The sequence below is a fragment of the Diabrotica virgifera genome, chromosome 8 (genome assembly GCF_917563875.1).
Source record: "Diabrotica virgifera virgifera chromosome 8, PGI_DIABVI_V3a".
Lineage (NCBI taxonomy): Eukaryota > Metazoa > Arthropoda > Insecta > Coleoptera > Chrysomelidae > Diabrotica > Diabrotica virgifera.
In genome coordinates, this window is record NC_065450.1 from 141,666,131 (window position 1) to 141,683,544 (window position 17,414).

A 17,414-nucleotide genomic window follows, 5' to 3' on the forward strand; every position below is an offset into this window, starting at 1 on the left:
ATTATGACTTTTGAAATCGCGAAATATAACCTGTCTACTTCTTTAAGTGCTGTCCCCAAAATCGGAGGTTGGATATCATCATCACTATCTTTACTCTATGTACCGCTGCTCCGAAGTGTTTTATAGAACTAGATTTAAACCAGTCCCTTAAATTCTTCAACCACCTTCAACCAGTCCTTCTTCCTATACTCCTTCCGCCTCATCATATCAACCTGCTATAATTAACATATTTACGTTTAGTCCAGAGAAATAAGGTTTTTGTCGGGACACTTGAGCAGCCAGGTTGCAAATGAATTTTTTGGGTACTATATATAGCCCATTCTTTCACGGTTTTTGCTCTAAATTTTAAAGAACCGCTTGGATTGACATGAAAGTGGCTAACTTTGACCGTAATTAACCTAGGCGAAAAGCTTTTCTTGGAAAATTCATATAAAATACCAGTTTTGCAAATTCCATTGTAGTTTTAGCCTACAGTCAATATTAATAAAGTTATTCAAATTGTATATAAGCTGAAAATGACTCTATTTGAGTAAAATGTTTTCTGAGTAATAAAAATGACTATTTATGATTTTTTTAAATGCTTTGAAGATATGGCTATTCTTCTTTCATTTTATTTTCACAGAATTTCTGTATCATTATTATTTTCTGAACAATAACATTGCGAAAAAAAGCTCTTTGGGAAAAACAAATTGAATAAAATTTAAACTAATTGACGCATGATATTAAAATTTTTTGTGCATTGTATTGACTATTTGACTAAACTTTTCATGCAATACGAAAGTCCTAAATTCATTTTCGCAAAAGTTATAGCCAATTTTTTATTTTCGAAATTTTAGTTTTATTTTGCAATATCCGAAGCAACAAATAATCGGACCAAAATTCAAAAAACGCTATTTTTTAAACCTTAGCTCATCTACTAAAAGAGAAATATTATAAATAAGACATTTAATTACCCTATTTTTACCTGTAGCGATTTAAACGAAAAAACTCTCATTTTTGACGCTTATTTGTTAATAACTAAATTTCTCGTACAAACTGTGACGGGCATTTTTGTATTTATAATGTATTAGGTACATAGTACCCAAAAAACCCATTTGCAACCTGGCTGCTCAAGTGTCCCGAACATGGTATATTTTTGCCTTATTTCCCTGGTGTAGTTGTCGTCGACAATCTTAAGAGATCGACAATCTTTTGTAATTAATTATAAGTGCTTTAAATAAGAGTTTTGTAATAAAAAAACTGTATCGCGCTAGACTGACAACTTGCGGTTGTCGAACTCGATGATCGCTCACACTTTTTGGTCCAAAAAAATAATTTATTTTATTTGAACGTATAATCCTTAGATTAAAATTAAAAATTATAGTTTTGCAATAACAAAAGATAACCGCGCTAGAGCATATTTAGGTGTTGTGCGTACGAAAAAGCGTCCAATCTCCACTCTAAAAAATTTTCAGAAAGTGTAGACTCGCTCAAACGAAGCAGTTAAAACCGTTTTTAAGACTTCTGTAATAATTTTTAAAAAATTGGGGTGTACCGGGGACTATTACTTTATTTGTTATTATTCAAACAACAGAATCATGACTAGTTATATTCATAGTCTGGGCTGATTATCGGAGAATAGGCCATTTTTGGGAAAAGTTATTTACCAGCAATTTTATTGCTGGAATCGAAGCTTATGATTATATATATTAATAATATAGGTATGCAAAGTCCGCAGATAGTGTGCTACTTTTTTTATAAACAAAATGGCGCCCGAAAATCGTGTTTTTTTAAATTTTTGCTCTATAACTCCAAAGCTTTTAAATTTACATCAAAAATACCCAAATAAAAATTCACCAAAATTAAATTCTGCATAAAGGCATGTTTTTTCCGATCTGCTCCGATGAAAATTTTCCTCGGAAAATGCGGGTTTTCCCAACAAAATCATTAAATTTCAAATAAAGTTTTAGATAAGTAATTATCTGCCAATAATTAAATAACTCGGTGAAATAAAAGCTTTCTTGGTTTAGATTATAGTTTCAGAAGCCGGTGAAAATTAAACGAATATTTCAGCAACAATTCAATTGTTAATTAATAATTTACGGTCGCAATAATAACCAAAATAATTATGATACACTGATCAAACTTTGAAATCTTATAAAGATGAGATGCCTATTTAATATTTTGCCGACAAAATATTAATTTTTAATTTTTTTGAATAATCTTTAAATGTTTAAAAAAAATAGTTATAAACAAATTAACGTTTCTCAGAAAGTTTTTATTATTTTCTAATTTTAAAAAATAGGTAAAATGCGTATTTCAAAGATCTTTAGAATTAATGCTTTATAGAACTTTTTTGCAGCCATTTCCACAAAAGTTATGAAACAACAAAGTAAACATACGATTACTACGTTGTTTATAATTTTTTTCAATTCTTTCAAAGCGTATAAATGAGTTTAAAGTACAAGCTAATTACTTACAAAAAATATTGATTATTAGTTTAATAGTTATATTTTAATTAAAGATTATAAATACATTTTTTTGTAATTTACACGCGCGAAAGTAGACTAATACAGTACCGTAGCTACCCGTCCACATACACAACTCGCGCGAGTTTAAATCGTGTCAGTCGCTTCGAGTGAACATTTTATCTCCGGCTCTGTATCAAGCCTACTTTCGCTCTAAAAATTACAAAAAAAATATTTTTAATCTTTGATTATATTATAACCATTAAAATAATATTTGATATTTTTTGAGAGTAATTAGTTTGTACCATAAACTCACTTTTAAGCTTTGAAGCAATTAAAACAAATTATAAACAACGGAATAATCGTATGTTTATTTGCTGTTTCATAACTTTTTTGTAAATGGTTGAAAATTTTTTTAAACCATTAATTTTCAAGACCTTTGAAATACGCATTTTAAATATTTTTTTAAATTACAATATAATAAACAATTTCTGAGAAATGTTAATTTGTTTATAACTATTTTTTTAAACATTTAAAGATTATGCAAAAAAAATTAAAAATTAATATTTTGTCGACAAAATATTAAATAGGCATCACATCTTTATAATCTTTCTAAGTTTTATCAATGTCTCATGATTATTTTGGTTGTTATTGCGACTGTAAATTGTTAATTAATAATTGAATTGTTGCTAAAATATTCGTTTAAATTTCACTGGCTTCTGCAGTTATAATGTATACCAAGAAAGCTTTTATTTCACCAAGTTATTTAATTATTGATAAATAATAACTTGCCCAAAAAATTTATTTGAAAATTAGAGATTTTGTTGGGAAAACCCGCATTTTTCGAGGAAAATTTCGTCGGAGCAAATCGGGAAAGACATCCCTCTATGTAGAATTAAATTGGGGCGAATTTTTATTTGAGGGTTTTTGGTGTAAAGTTAAAATCTTCGTAGTTATAGACCAATAATTGAAAAAAACGCGATTTGGGGGCGCCATTTTGTTAATAAAAAAAGTAGCACACTATCTGCGGACTTTGTATACCTATGTTATTAATATATAGGATCATAATATTCGATTCCAGCAATAAAATTGCTGGTAAATAACCTTTCTTTGTACTTTACTAATTAGACCAGCGTATTATAACTAGTTTTTTTTTAATTTAAAAATTATGCAAAAAAACGAAAAATTTATATTTTGTCGATAAAATATTAAATAAGGATCTCATCTTTATAATATTATTATAAGTTTGATGAATGTATCATGATTATTTTGGTTATTATTGCGATCGTAATTTGTTAAGTAACAATTGAATTGTTGCTAAAATATTCGTTTAATTTTCACCGGCTTCTGGAATTATAATCTAGACCAAGAAAGCTTTGATGTCATTAAGTTGTTTAATTATTGATTAATAATTACTTACCTAAAACTTTATTTGAAAATTAAAGATTTTGTTGGGAAACCCCGCATTTTCCGAGGAAAATTTTCATCGGAGCAAACCGGGAAAAACATATCTCTATGCAGAATTTAATTGTGGTGAATTTTTATTTGAGTGTTTTTGTTGCAAAGTTAAAATCTTCGGAGATATAGAGCAATAATTGAAAAAAATACGATTTGTCGGCGCCATTTTGTTTATAAAAAAAGTAGCACACTATCTTCGGACTTTGCATACATATATTATTAATATATAGGATCTTATAATTCGATTCCAGCAATAAAGTTGCTGGTAAATAACTTTTCCATGAATTTTGCTAATTAGCCCAGAGTATCAGTAATATTGATAGTCGTGGAAATGAAGCATTTTGGCTCGCAATTTTTTCGTCCAGCATGGATTTACTTGAAATTTTCACAAAAGGTAGGGAATAGTCCAAGGATCATTTTCTATATCATGCTGCTGTACGCTAAAACCTTGGGGGTTGTTACCACCCCATCTCGGGTGCAGGAATTTTTTATCACATTTTAGCCATGTAGATCGATGTAAAAAGTAATTCTAAGAAAAAAATGTTTTTTACATTTTCTTCGTAAAACTAATATTTTTCGAGTTATTCGCGCTTGAAAGTAACAGTTTTTAGAGGGTTTTTTTGAGAATACCTCGAAAAATATGCATTTAATCAAAAAAACTGTAGATACCAAAATTGTATCTTTTAGTAACACAAACCAAATTCTTTATCTGTAATATTTTAAGAACAATACAAACCGAGATACGGCATGTTAAACGTTTATAAAACGAATTTTAAACGAGCTATGTTTATAAAACGAATTTTTTTTTCGAAAAATTCGGATAGTCCGCTTGTGGATAATTTTCAATGTATGTATAATAACCACAGAACCGGTTCGTATACTGGAAGTTAACTAAAAAACTATTTGTATTTGTATTTGTACTATTTGTAAATTCATATTTTTGTGTAAATAAATAATGTTTTTGTAATTCTTTAATTCTACTTTTTTTTCTGTATAGATCTATTAAAATATCTACTTATAAAAACTGTAATGATATTAAGGGTGGTTTTTAAGGGTTGAAATATTATGATATTATATCCTAAAGTATAAAACAATCATTATTTAACCAATCAAAACCAAATTTTACCCATATTAAACTTTACAATATTTTTATATAATTTTTGACAATAAGGGGTAGTTTACACCCCTAAATATAATCAACGCCTCTAAGCATGATATAGAATATAAAGTACAGTTTGAGATAATCCTAATCCTAAATTTCTATGTAAATCGATGCAAGCCGAAATTATTCTTTTAGGATAAGTAAATTTTTTATATATAGCTCCAACAAGGGTGGTTTTTAGGGTTGAAATATTATGGTAGTATATCTTAAAGCATAAAACAATCATTATGTAACTAATAAGAACCAAATGTTGATAATATTAAAGTTTAAAATGTTATTTTATAATTTTTTAAAATTGGGGGTAGTTTTCACCCTAAAAAACCAAAAGCGTACAACGGCTCAATATAGAAAATGAACTAGAGGGTGTAATGAGCCTAATCCCAAATTTTTGTACAAATCGATGCTGGACGAAAAAATTGCGAGGTTTTGCCATTTTTTCAGCTTCATTTCCTCGACTATGAATATTTATTTAATCAATAATAAAATAAGACTTACCTATAGCAATAATCATTAGAAATCCGGGAACTGCGAAAGCCAAAGGAAAACAGCTATCATTACCAAAGCAATGGACCTCATTTCTTAAAAAGGGAGTAATAAAAGTTGATAATAAACTTCCAGCATTGATAGAGAAGTAAAATAATGAAAAAAACCTCTCTAGTTGCTTCGCCTGTTGAGGTAGGTTAAATTGGTCTCCTCCAAAAGATGACACGCATGGTTTAATACCACCCGTGCCTACCGCTATGAGCATTAAGCCCAGTAGTGAGAATGACTAAAATTTGATTGTATTTTTAAAGTTATGTTTAAAGACAATAAAATGCTTAGGGAATTTGTATATATACTGGGTTTCAACGCTAATTTGACCCCCCAGAAACTCAGAAACCAAGAGTTTCTTCAGAATAAAAAAAATACGTTAATTTATACTAGGAGAGGGACGAGTTGTCATGCAAAAGTCATGCCCTCAAATATAACCCCTTTCTGCCCCGCATCAACCCCCAATTTTTTTTAAATAGCAAGTGTAATCAAGTGGTACATCATTTGGAAGGTATTTTTTTATACGACATTATTTTTTTTATTTGCAGAATAACTTTGAAGATAACTTTCGATTTAACTAGTTTATTGGTTGAACATCATTAATAACAAAAACGCTGGACGGAAGGGCCGCCCGAAAACTTTATCGTACCGATCTATTATCGTTATCGTACTAGATACTGGCATTCTATAAAAATAACAAAGTTACTCGTTATTTTGATATTTTAGAAACACCTTGTATACTTGAAAATATTTTATGGTTCTACACATCATTAATTCCTGCATTTGAGAAAATGTTCGATGCCATATTTCGGGGACACACTATAGATGTATAGATTATTGCATACATCAATAGAATATTATAGTGATACTTTCATTTCAAATTAGTTAATTTTTCTGAGAAATTAATAGTTTACAATATTTGCATTTCACATTTCATTCTATTTCTATTACGCCAGTCAAAGCGAGAGATTAAGAACAAGATATTATTACCTCCGAATTCTATCCTACTGCATGGATTTTAATGAAATTTTGGGAGTAGCCCAATCTCCCAATTCAAAGTCTATCCTATATACTATGGCGCTTTTATCATGGGGGCGGTTCCCACCACTTCTCGGGGGTGGAACATTTTTATTTTCGAATTACATGGAGAAAAAGGAAGATTTTTAAGAAAATTTAAAAATGCATTCTATAAGTTGATCACATTTTTTTACAAAAACCATTAATTTTAAACCCGTTCAACTTTTTGAAAGTAGAAATAACACTATATTAAAAGGTATTACAGAAGAAAAACAATGCATTTAAATTCTGGTAGATGAGGGGTTAAATGTATGTTCTTCTCATTTTTTCCTTAAAGTACATTAGTCATATATATTTTTTGCACCATATCTCGCTTAGTTTGAATGTAACCGACATTTAACGGTGCTCGTTTTAAAGGCCTTTTCAAACACTACAAAAGGCGTTGGTAGCATTATACACCTAAAACCTACCGTTCCTCTGTTATTTCAAGTTCAATACACCAATTTGAGCATACACCAAAAAACAAACTCTTTTCACCTACCATATCTCTTTTTGTATTATAAATAGAACATTTACGAAGGAATGAATCTCTTTGTTATTTATAATCTAAAAAATGTTTTATATAGTGTTTTTATAGGCTATTGATTATGCACTATAGAAAGGAACTACAACGTTAACGGGGTTTTATTATTTCATATGGTTAATGAATCTCTATATATGAAAAAACCGCAGAGTGCTACCATTTAAAGGGGTGCGTTTTTGAGAAATGGGTGAGGTAGTCCCTGGGCACAGGTTACATTAGGGTGAGTTCTATGCACTTTTGGTAAAAACATGTCTACATAAAAATTGTTCCTGGTTAAATTTCCTATCTAAATATAACTTTTTAAAGTCAAAGATACTTTTTTTTACATAAATATATTCAAAAGAAAAATCACAAAGAAACCCAAAAGAAAGAAATTTTGTTTTTTGCCCCATAACTTTTGTACACGGGGACAATATAGACAATGCTTCACAGAAAAAAAACTTCATATTTTCTCTTTAAAATGATGTTTGGTAGAGGTCATTAGGATTTACAGTTTTCAAAATATGATTTTTCAAAATTCGCCACTCACAGCAATTTTGGGCAATTTTCCTTGTTACTTCGCAAATATTTTCTGTAACTTTTTTCTACGTAACTTTAGGCATATGCAATGGTACATGTAAGAGGAATGGAAATCAATTACCTTTAAAATGATCTACTGTATATTGTTGTACGACTTCTTTTAAAGAGGTTATCTTTTTCAAGATTTTTTCTTTTAACGAGTTTTTATATTTTTTACGATTATTGTTTAAACCCATTATAACTTTTTTTTCTACATTTAGGTATTAATATATAATAAAAAAGAAAGCTTATTCTGTTTACTTTAAAATGGTGTATAATAAAAAATTCTAGGATTATTTTTGAATAAGATATGCTTTTTCAAAATGTAATAAGTACTGCAACGATTTTTGATTTTAGGATTATTTTTAAATTTCTCATTATAACTTTTTTATGTGATTGTGTGTTATGATTGAATCTTATTTTTTATTGGTAACTTTGGATCCACTTGACTCGGTCGGGAAAACTTCAAAATATGGATTAATTCCAATATTTACTGTCAAAGCTCCTGCACCACCAGCTTTGCTTGAAAAAATAGCATGTAAATGTACCAAGGGATGTACAAAAAACTGCGGTTGTAGGAAGATAGGAATTGGTTGTTCAATATTTTGCCAAGGGTGCATGTGCATGGGTACTAAACAATTGCGGGAACTCTAAGATAACTGAGGTGTCAGAGGAAGATATTGAAGCTAATGCTAACGAAGAGATGGACTTTGAATTTGAAAACTTTTTAAATGTCAACGTTTAAATAATTTTAACTAAAGTGATGTTTTCTAAGACTAATGTTTATGTAATTTTTGTAAAAAAAATAATTTTAAATAATACAGGTAAAAAAATATCAAAGAATCACTCGGTTTCCATTATTTAAATATAGATGATATACCATTTTAAAGAACAGAAAGTAAGCCCTCTTTATTGAGCAATATATAGTATATTCATGTACAAGAAAAGAAAAGTTATAATGAGAAATTTAAAAAATAATCCTAAAATCAAAAATCGTTGCAAGTACTTATTACATATTGAAAAATAATATCTTATTCAAAAATAATCTAGAATTTTTTGTAATATGCCATTTTAAAGTAAACAAAATAAGCTTTTTTATTATGTAATATAATATATACCTAAATGTAAAAGAAAAAAAGTTATAATGAGAAATTTCAAAAATAATCGTAAAAAATGTAAAAAATAATATTTTTTTATATTAGGTATTATATAATATATAATATAATATTATATTATATACACTATAATATAATATTATATAATATATAATATATTATATAATAGTATTATTTTATTTTTATATTATATTAAAAAAATCGTTAAAAGTATAAAAACTTGAAAAACCATAATCTCTTTAAAAAAAGTCGTACAACGTTATACAGTAGACCATTTTAAAGGTAATTGATTTCTATTCCTATTACGTGTACCATTGTATATACCTACCTAAAGGTACGTAGAAAAAAGTTACAGAACAATATTTGCGAAATAACAAGGAAAATTGCCCAAAATTGCTGTGAGTGGAGAACTTTTAAAAATCATATTTCGAAAACTGTAAATCCTAATTACCTCTACCAAACATCGTTTTAAAGGGGAAATATGTAAGTTTTTTTTCTGTTAAGCAATATCTATACCTATATCCTCGTGGACAAAAGTTATGGGACAAAAAACAAAATTTCTTTCTTTTGGGTTTCTTTGTGCTTTTTCTTTTGAATATATTTTTGTAAAAAAAAGTATCATTGACTTTAAAAATTGATATGTAGATAGGAAATTTAACCAGGAACAATTTTTATGTAGACATGTTTGTACCAAAAGTGCATAGAACTCACCCTAATGTAACCTGTGGCCAGGTACTAATTCACCCATTTCTCAAAAACGCACCCCTTTAAATGGTAGCACTCCACGGTTTCTTCATATATAGATGTCCATTGACCATATGAAATAATAAAACCCCGTTAACGTTGCAGTTCCTTTTAGTTATCTTATTTTGAATATAATCAATAGCCTATTACACTCGCGATCATAAAAAGCGGGTCACTCGATGAGTTATTCAAGTTAGATGTCTCGAATTTTCTAAACCTGTTCATGGGTCATTTTTAATGTCTTGTATTTCATAAACCTGATGTCCGATTTGAGTGATTTTTTTAGTATGTTATAGCCTTATTCTTTAACAATATCGCCATGATTACATTGTTGCTAGACCGGTAAATTGTCATTGTATACCGGGTGTAACAATCATACTGTGTTTATTCCTCAAAGTTCGAAACACCCCGTGGAATGTTTGAGCATAGACAAAATATTGAAATTAAAACTCGATTGTAGCCTTAGGTTTTCTTAATATTTTCTTTTTTGATTTATTTGTTTATGTTGGATAATAAAAGAGTTAGGTACTTTAACAACTGGCCATGTTCGTAATCAGTACAGGGTGTTTCTAAATAAGTGCGACAAACTTTAAGGGGCAATTCTGCATGAAAAAATAATGAGCGTTTGCTTTATAAACGTACGACCGCAAATTCTTAGGTTTCGAGATACGGGATGTTGAATTTTTTCTTACAAACTGACGATTTATTTATTGCTCTAAAACCGGTATACAAATAAAATTTGGTATATGTTAAGAGGTAGTTATGGCGCATTTTTTGACATACAACTAAGAATTTTATATTCATGTATCTAAAATGTTTATACCCGTATGCACGCCAATGGTGAATATAGAATTATTAATTGTATGTCAAAAAATCCACAATAACTGCCTCTTAAAACCTACCAAATTTCATTTGCATATCTCTATTGGTTTTAGAGCAATAAATAAATCGTCAGTTTGTAAGAATAATTTCAACATCCCGTATCTCGGAAAAGAAGCATTTGCGGACATATGTTTATAAAGCAAACTGTCATTATTTCTTCATACAGAATTACCCCTTAAAGTTTGTCGCATTTATTTAGAAACACCCTGTATTGATGAAGAACATGTTTAGTTATTAACGTGCTTAACTTTTTTATTATCCAACATAAACAAATAAATCAAAAAAGAAAATGTTAAGAAAGCCTAAGGCTACAATCAAGTTTTAATTTCAATATTTTATCTATGCTCAAACATTCCACGGGGTGTTTCGAACTTTGAGGAATAAACACAGTATGATTGTTACACCCGGTAAACAATGACAATTTACCGGTCTAGCAACAATATTATTATGGCGATATTGTTAAAGAATAAGGCTATAACATACTAAAAAAATCACTTAAATTGGACAACAGGTTTAGAAAATTCGAGACATCTAACTTGAATAACTCATCGAGTGACCCGCTTTTTAAGATAGCGAGTGTAGTTCGATACATAGTTTTTTAGGTCTGGATCCCGCGTATGAAAAAAAAGTTGATTAATAGCAAGCTGAAAATTTGTTAATAGCTTAAGGGTGTCTAGTTGGATAAACTTTGATATATGGGAACACTGGAACAGGAGCAGTTTTAATTGTGGAACAGGTTAAAAGTTTGGAACGGTCACACCACGAAAACGGCACATTTATTTTGTCCGACAGAACAGACTTAAACTCTCCGAACAGAGATTAAATTCTCATGCAAAAATCAGACTACTATTTATCACCTGTCATAATTCCTGTCATTTGACATATTCCACATGTTCCACTTATTAAAACGCCCATTTCGTGATAAATAGCAGACTGGTTTTTGCATGAGAGTTTAATCTCTGTTCGAAGAGTTTAAATCTGTTCTGTCGGACAAAATAAAAGTGCCGTTTTCGTGGTGTGACCGTTCCAAATTTTTAACCTGTTCCACAATTAAAACTGCCCCTGTTCCAGTGTTCCCATATATCAAAGTTTATCCGACTAAACACCCCTAAGTTATTAACAAATTTTCAGCTTGCTATTAATTAACTTTTTTTCCATACGCGGGATCCAGACCTATTTAAGGTATTCACCAAAAACCGTTCAAAAAGGTGTTATTTTTCAATGAAAATGGCCAATTTTCAACTACGCATAACTCAAAAATATAGACCAGTTTTTGCTTAGAAATAGGTTCTCTAGCCACTTCCGTGCTTATCTTGAAAAACAAATTTTCCACCCCCTTAAAGGGGTGGAAACCGCCCCAAGATAAAAGCGCCATAGTATATAGGGTAGATTTTGTTTCTTGAGCTATTCCCTACTTACTGTGAAAATATCAAGTACATACATCGATGTAGTAAGATGGAATTCGGAGCCAAATACCCTCATTGACTGCCCTATAATAATGCTCTGCTATGATCGCCTGAGAGAGGACACACACAAAATTATAGCAAAATTTCTATTTACTGTAACTTTTCGAGTTTTTGAGCTGCAGCAACGAGTTTTATCTCATTGGAAAGGTAATTTTGTATTCTTTCAAAATCCGTAAAATATATAGGGCGTATCTAAAAAAACTAAGATTTTCTTTCATTTCCGGTTCAACCGGAAGCCATATTTTGGGTACAATTTTTGGTGATAATAGATAATAAAGTACCATATACGTCTGAAAAATTTCAAATTTTAGTTTTCTTTACAAAGGAAGTTACGGGCACTCGAATATTTTTTTATAAAAAATTCATAACTCCCCTCCTATGGGGAGTTAATAAAGCTGGCTACTGTCATTCAATTTACCGATAAGATATCAAAAAGACGTCAAAAAATAAACAAATTCCTTGTAGCCATTTTTGCGAAAATCTAGTTCAAAGTTATGTCAAATTTTGACCCCTTAAATATAGGCAACTCATAACTTTTCTGAAAAACGATAATATTCTTTATAGCCCCATCTTTAGGCTATATAACGACTTTTTCATATTAAACTTATCTTAAACAAGTTTTTAGATAGGTAGGGAAATGTGTCGGGTGGGCGGTCGGCCATGTTGGCCGCCATTTTGTATTTGAAAATGTCAAATTCCGTATTTCTATTTACCTGTCGATGAGCTAACTTTGAGTTAGATTTCATTCATTTCGGTCAAAATTTGCAAAAATGGGCCCTAAATAACCCCCCTATTTCGGCCCCCCTTTGAGAGGTTCTTTTAAAGGTTAGTTTCACGACAAAATTCTCTTAAACTTACTCATACCGAATTTCATCGAAATCGGTCCGGTAGTTTTTGCTGGGCGGTGGCGACATACGTACGTACGTACATACGTACATACTTCCGACATGTTTTTTTATTTGCTTTTTAGACTCAGGGGGGCTCAAAACGTCGAAAAAAAGTGAATGAAAATTTTTTTTTGCACGATCCTATAACTTTATCTATTATACTTATACTACTATACTTATACTACTATACTATACGTATGTAGTACGATAAAGGAAAAACATAAAATTTCATCAAATTAACCACTTAAATGTTCGAAAAAACCTCCTCTGACCTCCATACGGGGTATAGGTGATGGGGGACGGGGGTCAAATTTTCGTTGGAACACACTGTATATATATATTTAGTCTAATTTTTTTCCAGAGATATGAAATAAATACTCACAACTTTAGGTAGCCCCATGGGATCAGCAGCTGATAGTGCAAGAAGGATGCATCCACCAGCATATATCATCGAAACATACAGGATTGTATTAAATTTTCCTAAAAAACTGTCTGAAATTATAGCACCAACTATTGGGAAAAAATATGCAGACATGGAGAACGTATGGTAAGTTACTAAGGATTGTGGTTCAGTAAACAGGAGTATATTTCTGAGGTATAGGACGAGGACGGCTATAAAAGAAAAATATATTGCAAAGTACCCCGCACAAACCTTATGGAAATTAGGTCCCAGTGGATTTAGTTCATACTTTGGGAAAATACTCTTTGAAGTATCCTGATAAAAAGTTCTGGCCACATCTCGATCGTATGGAGGATTTTCAAGATATAGAAGCACAAACTCGGAAAATTATAAGATTTACCGGGTATTCCAATTCCCTGAGTTACTGGTTATCTGGCAACATGTAGAAGTTTGGATTCAATAAAAGTATTAGTAGTTTAGGATTTTTTCCTGGCTATCCAATGGCGACCTTTACTTTGACCTTGACCTTCAACGGACGTCATCTTCTAGAGTTTCGAGATGCAAATGAATTACTGGAGGATTTTTTGAGGTCGCTAAGCACAATTATGCCACTAGAACCGACTCACAGAGCACCTGGTTTCCAAGGTCAATGAAAGGGGCTTCTGGAGTTTCGAGGGTCTTCGGTACTACATTGTTGCAAACGGATTACTCATAGGTTTTTGGAGTTGCTGAACACGAATACCCCATCAGAACAGACATCGGAGTACCTGGTGCCTAAGGCACGTCATGCTTTGGAGATTCGAGAGCTTTCGGTACTAAATTAATATAAACTGATCGCCTCACAGGTTTTTGTGGCTGCTGAACGTGAATACTCCATCAAATACGAGCCAAGGAGCACCTGGTGCCTAAGGAAGGCCTTCTTCTGGAGCTTCGACAGGTTTCGGAATTAAATTGATGCAGATGGGTATTACTCTTCTGTTTTTGAGGCTGCTGAACACGAATATGACTTTAAGATAAAATACTCTGGAGTATCTAGTGACCACGATGAATACCACCATCAAAATAGAATATAGTAAATCGATCTTAAAATAAATGAAGGAAAACATTGTCAGATATAAATTGAGCTTATATTTATAAATAATTAAAACAATTGAATATCACAACATAGTTATTTGAGATTAGTACGCTTTCTTTGAAGAGAAATTTAGAAAACCTCCGAGTACTCGGTGTGTACCAATCTGTTTGCATCAATTTAGTACCGAAAACTCACGAAACTCCAGAAGATGACATGCCTTAGGCGATAGGTGCTCCGGTGTCTGTTCTGATGGCGTATTCGTGTTCAGCAACTCCAAAAAGCCATGAGTAATCCATTCGTATCAATTTAATGCCGAAAACTCTCGAAACTCGATAAGATGAATAAATTTAGGCACCAGGTGCTCCGTAGGTCGGATCTGATATCTGATGGCGTACTAGCGTTCAGCGACCCCAAAAAGCCATGAGTAATCCTTTATTATCAATTTAATGCCGAAAAGCCACGACACTCCAGAAGATGACGTGCCGTAGGCACAATGTGATTCGTGGGTCGGATCTGATAGTGTATGCACGTTCAACAATCCCAAAAACCTAAGAGTAATCCATTTGAGTTCTCCATTTGATGCCTCCGAAACTCCAGAAGATAACCTGTCTTAGGCACCAGGTGCTCCTGTGTGTGTGTGCGCTGATCACGTATTCGTGTTCAGCAACCCCAAAAACATATAACTAATCCGTTTGCACTAATGTAGTACTGAAGACCCTCGAAACTCCAGGAACCTCTTCCATTGACCTTGGAAACCAGGTGCTCTGGGAGTCGATTCTGGTGGCATATCCATTGTTTAGAATATCAGTAATTCGTTTGTATAAATTAAATACCGAAAACCATCAAAAGAAGAGGATGTCCCTTGCAGTGGCCGTGGTCACCACGTGCTTTGGAGGTCAATTCTGATGGCATATTCCTATTTAGCGATCCCAAAAACCCATGAGTAATCTGTTTATATCAATTTAATGCCGAAAACCCTCGAAACTCTAGAAGATGACATCTGTTGAAGGTCAAGGTCAAAGTAAAGATCGCCATTGGATAGCCAGGAAAAAATCTTAGACTACTAGTACTTTTATTGATCCAAACTTCTACATGTTGCCAGGTAACCAGTAAGTCAGGGAATTGGAAAACCCAGTAAATCTTATAATTTTCCGAGTTTGTGCCTCTATATCTTGAAAATCCTCCATACGATCGAGTTGTGCTCATGAGAACTTTTCATCACAATGCTTCAAAGAGTGTTTTACCAAACTACGAACTAAATCCACTGGGACCTAATTTCCATAAGGTTTGTGCGGGGACTTTAAAATTAAAAAAAAATTCAATAACAATAAAATATATGATGTTAGTTCGGCTACAATATATTATTATGTTTTTGAAATATTAAATACAAATTGTGTGAAAATAGGTAAAATTAAAAGCATTTTTTGCAAAAAAATAGGTAATGTCCATTTAGGTAAGGTAGTCAGTATTTACTTGCTTTTACTGTGATCACTAAACATCAAGCCACTTCATATTTTGAGTAAGATTATTATTGTTTCCTCACATACTTCCACTTCAGTCTTCTCCAAACCCTATTCCAATTTATCAGATACGTTGTCGTAGGATTTGTGTAGACTTTAGACTGTGTCGGTAGCTTTCATTCTTATTTTAAGCTACCTATTTTTATGACGCACACTGCATTCATACCATCTGCTCTTTCTGTATATTCCACGTAATTGTTATAGCTTTTTTCTCATCATCTATCATAAAAATTTACTAAAAGTCTAAAATTTTCTTCTTAAAAATCTTCGAAAAGAACCACGTTAAGCATTGCCATCTCAATATCTTCGAAGAGAATAAACATAATCAAATTGTTTATTTACATACACAAATGCTGCTAAGCGAAACCAAATATTTAGCTGGGAAAATTTTGACTCCTGTATCATCTCAGTGCGTTTGAGAAAAGAGCTTCATAGTGATTTTGGAGGCGAACCAAGGTAGGTCGCGTTTGGATGTTCTCGCGTTTGGTCGTGTTTGGATCTCGACGCGACACGTCGCCTACTTAAGCACCTCTCCACCAGGGCCGTAATTACCATTGAGGCCCCGCAGGTGCCTCTTTTTTGACCGTGCATAGAGTTTAACGAGGAAAAAATATGTATTTTAAAAGCCGATCCCAACGAAATATTTTCAAATGACACACGTTTAAAAAGATCTTATAGGTGCACCCTAGAACTGAACATAAAGTTTTAATTTTTCACTGGAGAAATTAGTATTTTCGACTAAAATTCAATTGGAACAGAACCCTTAGAAGGGGCCCCTGAGGCCTGAAGCTGAGCTGGAGCTCCCGAGACCTTAACATAAAAATTTAAATTAATAGGTACTTAGAAAATTAGTTATTTCGGCGTAATAAAAGCTAAAATGCCATTGGAAGAGGGGCCCGGGTAAGCTGGGGCCCCCGAGACCTTTCGTAGAGATATAAATTATTACTGAGCAAATTAGTTGTTTTGGTGAAATAAAAACTAAAATGCAACCGGAATAGCGGCCCACGGTCCCAGCTACTTTGTCTTAACCAATTTACCCCAGACCACATCTTGGTACGTGAACGGAACCACATGGTACTACATATTGAAAAGAATGGTAAGTGTAAGATGGAATGAGCATATTGGAATCAGCCCTACCAGTACCACAGCATAATAAATCTAACAGCAGTGACGGTATTCGCCTTCGAGTGTGTCACTGCTGAAGGTACCGGATATAGTTTTCTAATATCCTCGTCAAATAGGATTCTGCTCTCATTAGAGCTGTATACAATTACTTCCCGACGGTCTCCTCCTTTATGATATTTTCCTATTTCCGTCAATTTTTTTTCCACTTTTTCCATAGCAAATTTTACCGCATTCTTGAATTTTCTTCCACTTTTTCCATAGCGAATTTTACCGCATTCTTGAATTTTTCTTCCACCTTTTCAATTTTCTGTATCTCCTCAGCAATCTGATTTACCTATTCCTGCATTTTCTCTAAATAAACCTTCATATCTTCATATTTTTCCATTCGGTTTTGAAGTTTCAAAAAATTTTCTTTTTATTGCTTCATTATATTATCTCATTTTG

At 32.0% G+C, this 17,414-nt stretch overlaps 1 protein-coding gene across 1 annotated transcript in view; it reads right to left on the reverse strand.

Annotated features, from left to right (window-relative positions):
* The window catches only part of LOC126889810 (peptide transporter family 1-like), a 121,220-nt gene that overhangs the window by 91,191 nt on the left and 12,615 nt on the right, over nucleotides 1-17,414 (reverse strand). Inside the window, exons 3-4 of the mRNA XM_050658469.1 lie at nucleotides 13,233-13,462; nucleotides 5,563-5,836 (exon numbers count right to left, since the gene is read on the reverse strand). Of these exons, the coding sequence (XP_050514426.1) occupies nucleotides 5,563-5,836; nucleotides 13,233-13,462 (504 nt within the window). The remainder of the gene's footprint in view (nucleotides 1-5,562; nucleotides 5,837-13,232; nucleotides 13,463-17,414) is intronic.